The 4,772-nt window shown below is 40.5% G+C and overlaps 1 protein-coding gene across 1 annotated transcript; it reads right to left on the bottom strand.

Annotated features, from left to right (window-relative positions):
- Positions 1-766: 766 nt before the first annotated feature.
- Positions 767-3,827, bottom strand: LOC136798990 (uncharacterized). Its single transcript, XM_067055677.1, has 3 exons — positions 3,320-3,827; positions 1,835-3,138; positions 767-1,606 (listed from the first exon to the last, which is right to left on the bottom strand). The coding sequence occupies exons 1-3, from the start codon at positions 3,825-3,827 to the stop codon at positions 767-769; spliced, it is 2,652 nt and encodes an 883-aa protein (XP_066911778.1).
- Positions 3,828-4,772: the final 945 nt, after the last annotated feature.

The following is a 4,772-nucleotide window of genomic DNA, read 5'->3' as shown; positions in this document are numbered from 1 at the left end:
AGAAAATTTGAAGCTAAGTGATTCAGAGATCTCTGAGGTGAATAAAGAAGTTCAAATCTTCCACATTAACAACAAAGAATTCAAGAAGAGATCAACACACTCAAATTATCTCATCGACCCAAACCACAGAAGCTTTTCGACAGTCATCTGAATTCTTGCTTACGTTATCAAATTCTGCAACATCACAAGAAAGAAGTCTTCATCCAAATCAACTCAGCTAACAAACGATGAAATCCATTTGGCTGAGCTCTATTTCTTCAAAAAGGCGACAGAAGAAATTCTTCATCTCGTCGAACCACGAAAATATGAACCAATTTCAACACTTAAAGATGGGATACTAACATACAATGGACGCATCCTATCAGATACAAAGACAACAATCGTCGGACGATTCACATCTGCCATGTTGGACCTATCCAGCTCATCCTTTTGTGTACCTATAATCGATGGAAACTCACCCATAGCCTTCAGCATTGTGTATGACATCCACTGGAACAGCTCTGCATGTCATTCTGGCATTGAAACTACTATCAGAGAAATTCTAAAGAAAGTGTACATCATTAATGGCCGCTCGCTTGTCAAGCTAACCAGAAGAACATGCACAAAATGTCGTATCATCCTCAAGAAGCGGATTGAAGCCATCATGGGACCAATTCCACCTTCAAGTCTAACAGTTGCTCCGGCATTTTATAACTCACAGATCGACCTCAGTGGACCATATCAATCATTTTCACCTTCACACAAGCGAACAACAGTAAAGATATGGCTAAGATAAAGATAAAGAAAAGATAAAGGTCTTTTCCAATGATAGATTGATGTGTTTGATCTTTCTCTCTACCTTTCCATTGCCATTATGTCCGCCAACTGGACATGTTTGAAATTCCACGCTTCTTTCCTTGACTATCCTTGATTTGACATCAGTGTAGTTCAACTTCATGCCTTTTGTAGCTTTAACGAGCTGTGATCCTTCGTCGCAGAATACTTTCTTTGGAAAACCATATCTCGTTGAAAATCGAGTAAACGCTTGGATGAATGCTGAAGAAGAATAGTCGTCCATGACATTGATCATCACTGCAGAGGTGGAACAACAACAATACACAACTAGCCATATCTTTACTGTTGTTCGCTTGTGTGAAGGTGAAAATGATTGATATGGTCCACTGAGGTCGATCTGTGAGTTATAAAATGCCGGAGCAACTGTTAGACTTGAAGGTGGAATTGGTCCCATGATGGCTTCAATCCGCTTCTTGAGGATGATACGACATTTTGTGCATGTTCTTCTGGTTAGCTTGACAAGCGAGCGGCCATTAATGATGTACACTTTCTTTAGAATTTCTCTGATAGTAGTTTCAATGCCAGAATGACATGCAGAGCTGTTCCAGTGGATGTCATACACAATGCTGAAGGCTATGGGTGAGTTTCCATCGATTATAGGTACACAAAAGGATGAGCTGGATAGGTCCAACATGGCAGATGTGAATCGTCCGACGATTGTTGTCTTTGTATCTGATAGGATGCGTCCATTGTATGTTAGTATCCCATCTTTAAGTGTTGAAATTGGTTCATATTTTCGTGGTTCGACGAGATGAAGAATTTCTTCTGTCGCCTTTTTGAAGAAATAGAGCTCAGCCAAATGGATTTCATCGTTTGTTAGCTGAGTTGATTTGGATGAAGACTTCTTTCTTGTGATGTTGCAGAATTTGATAACGTAAGCAAGAATTCAGATGACTGTCGAAAAGCTTCTGTGGTTTGGGTCGATGAGATAATTTGAGTGTGTTGATCTCTTCTTGAATTCTTTGTTGTTAATGTGGAAGATTTGAACTTCTTTATTCACCTCAGAGATCTCTGAATCACTTAGCTTCAAATTTTCTGCACTCTTGATAGGAAATTGTGAATGATCTAAATGCATCCAATCAAAGCCATTTATCCAAGTTGAGGTCCTGGAAACATCTTTCAAGGTTGCTCCCTTTCGAGTGCCAATATCTGCAATCATGTTGTTAGTGTTGACGTAGAACCAATCTTGATTTGAAGTGAATCGCTTGATTTCGATGACTCTGGTTCGAACATACTGCTTGAGTGGTTTGTTCTCGTTACTTATCCAATGTAAAACAATCTGACTGTCTGTCAACTTAATTGAAGATTGGTGCCACGTGGTTAATGAGCGTTTGACGATCTCTCCTGTATGGGTGTTTATCACAGCAGCATACAATTCTCCTCGTGGTTGAGATGTTCCTTTTGGCACAGTTCTTGTTCTTGAAAAGATCAGTTGACACGAGTACTCTCCATTTCGCCGTAGAAATCTTCCATAGATTGAAACACAAACCATTGAGTGACTGGCATCTCCAAAGTCCAGAGTGTCCATCTTTAAGTCGATTGCATCTTCTGGGACTATGGCTCGATTAAATCGTAGATCTCCTATTTCCTTCATCATGTCGAAATTTGATTCCCAGATGGACCGGAGGTTATCGGGGATGATATCGTCCCAATTGAGTTGTCGTTGTACTAGATCCTGAAGATCAATTTTCATTGAAGCTATTAAGGGTGAAACTTTACCAGTCAAATCAAACAATTCAGCAACTTTGGATGCACATTGTCTTCTTGTTAAATTTGAAGGTATACCTTTTATTGATTGTTCAGGTTTCCTCCCACGAATCTTCTTGTTGAAATTGAGTTCCCCAACATTGAGAGCTAGCTCATCTGATTTGACAAGCCATCTCATACCACCAACATGGATTGTTTCTCCATCATCACTGAGGGTGCTTGGTGGGTCTTCTCTTGAAAATGCTATACCTTTCAATTGGAATCCACCACGATTCAATACAAGTTCGAGCTCATCTGCACGACGATGAGCTGTTTCAAGGTCTTTCTCGCCAGTTACACAATCATCAACATAAATATCCTTTTGCACAATGTTGTTGACTTTGGGGTATTCCTCCTTTGATAACTGAGCAATTTTGCGCAAAGCGAATTCGGCTTGGTTGCTGGACGATTTGACTCCGTATATCAGAGTCTTGATAACCTTCTGTTCTGGTGATTTTGATGGATCCAAGCTGTTTTGCCAAAGATATCTCTGATAACACCAATGACTCTTGTGTAGCTTTATCGTATTGTACATCTTCTTTATGTCTGTATGGATAGCTGTTGGTTGGACAGACCATCTGATTAATATTTCTTGAAGATGATTCAGGTTATTTCTGCCTTTTGCCAATACGTCATTTAGGCTGAAACCTGAAGCTGTAGGTAAACACAATTCTACAAGGCGTACTAAAGGAGTTAGATTTCCAAACGGCTCTCCATGGAATATAATAATGCATCTTACAAGTTTGCAGTTGGTCCTGGTCTTCTTTTGGGAGGTTGCATACATATTCAACATATCCAAGTTGCTGCAGCTTTGCTTCTGACTCGAGAACATCTTGCTTGTCCTTTTGATTGTTGGGATGATTGAGTTTTCGAACTTGTTGCTGATATGTTTTCATTGCCTTGTCCTTGTTGTTGACCAAGCGTGCTTCTGGATCTGCTATGAAAGGAAGGAGTGCTGTTGCAGTCTTGCTCTCCAAATCAACGGTGATGGATGAATTGATGATGCTCTGCTCGATTTCCTCTTTGCAGGTGATGACATCATTTGATGGTTGCTTGCATGCTTTGCAGTTGCGACAATCTGGGCAGCGATATGATATCTCACTACCTGTTGCTTCTACTTCTTCAAAAATCTTCATTGTTGTTGAAATGTGGATAGGTGATTCATCGTGGAAATTTTGTTGCACGAGATCTGTTGGATTGCATTGGCTGAATCCTAGCAGAGGGACAGCTGATTGGCTTCTAATCATGTTGAATTGATTTGAAAAGAATGTGGAGGATGTCAATGTGTTGAATTGCTGATGAATTTTGGTGAAGCTGTGATGTGGTCCACCGACCACTCCTCTTCCCCAGTTGAATTGTTGAATTTCGATTCGTACAATGCAAGACCTGATGGGAGTTGGATGACCATTTTTGGGTGATGACGAAGGTATTTGACTCCAATCATCATATGCACTTCACCACCAATGTTGTTTGGAAGCTTTGGAATTGGACTGGTTCCTCCTGATGAGATGTGATAGTCAATGATGTCTTGTTCAACGACGTCTAATGGATATGTTTGGAATGTAGATGTGATACAATCAAGACAAACACCGGAGAACGTGACTTCTTGATCATCGTGAAGTGAGATAGTGACATTGAAGATTCCATTCAACGATTTGGTTTGACACTCACCAACGCCACCAAGTATGACCGGTTCGGATGATATCTTCTTTGCTTTGCTGCCGAGTAGCTCTATTGCTTTCTTGCTGACAACGAAATCGCTGCAACCATTGTCGTAGAAAATTAACAAGTTGTTGCCATTGATGGATATTTGTTGAAGGAGATACACACCACGATCATCGCATATCTCGTTGCTGGCTTTGTAGAGTTTGATCTCCCTTGAGAATTGAGGTAAAGCTGGACTTTTGATGAAACGCTTTACAAAGGTATCGAGAAGTTGTTGATTTGATGGTTGAGTCTTGTGCTCCTCACAAACTAGCACATGCTTCTTGATGGTGTCGTTTTGATGGGATGGATGAGCACAGACAAAGTCGTGTTGGCACTTTCCATCGACATGTTTTCCCGAAGATGCATCTGCTCCAGGAAATAAGCCTTGAGCGCAAAATCCCTTCTTCTTCAAGATGGTGTATCGATCTCCAGGTGATTTGAATACGAATGATTTACATGTGTAATACTGCATGATTTTCTTTCCA

Source organism: Clytia hemisphaerica, unplaced genomic scaffold, assembly GCF_902728285.1.
Source record: "Clytia hemisphaerica strain Z4C2 unplaced genomic scaffold, Clytia hemisphaerica genome assembly, whole genome shotgun sequence".
In the NCBI taxonomy this organism is placed as follows: domain Eukaryota; kingdom Metazoa; phylum Cnidaria; class Hydrozoa; order Leptothecata; family Clytiidae; genus Clytia; species Clytia hemisphaerica.
This window is presented reverse-complemented; position numbering and strand designations above follow the sequence as displayed.

Excerpts from the sequence above, each read along its gene's own strand:
- LOC136798990 (XM_067055677.1), bottom strand. The coding sequence starts at position 3,827 with ATGATTAGAAGCCAATCAGCTGTCCCTCTGCTAGGATTCAGCCAATGC. Across the intron at positions 3,139-3,319 it reads CCAGGACCAACTGCAAACTT|CTATCCATACAGACATAAAG; the intron begins GTAAGATGCATT and ends TCCAACCAACAG. Across the intron at positions 1,607-1,834 it reads GTGATTCAGAGATCTCTGAG|GCGACAGAAGAAATTCTTCA; the intron begins GTGAATAAAGAA and ends TTCTTCAAAAAG.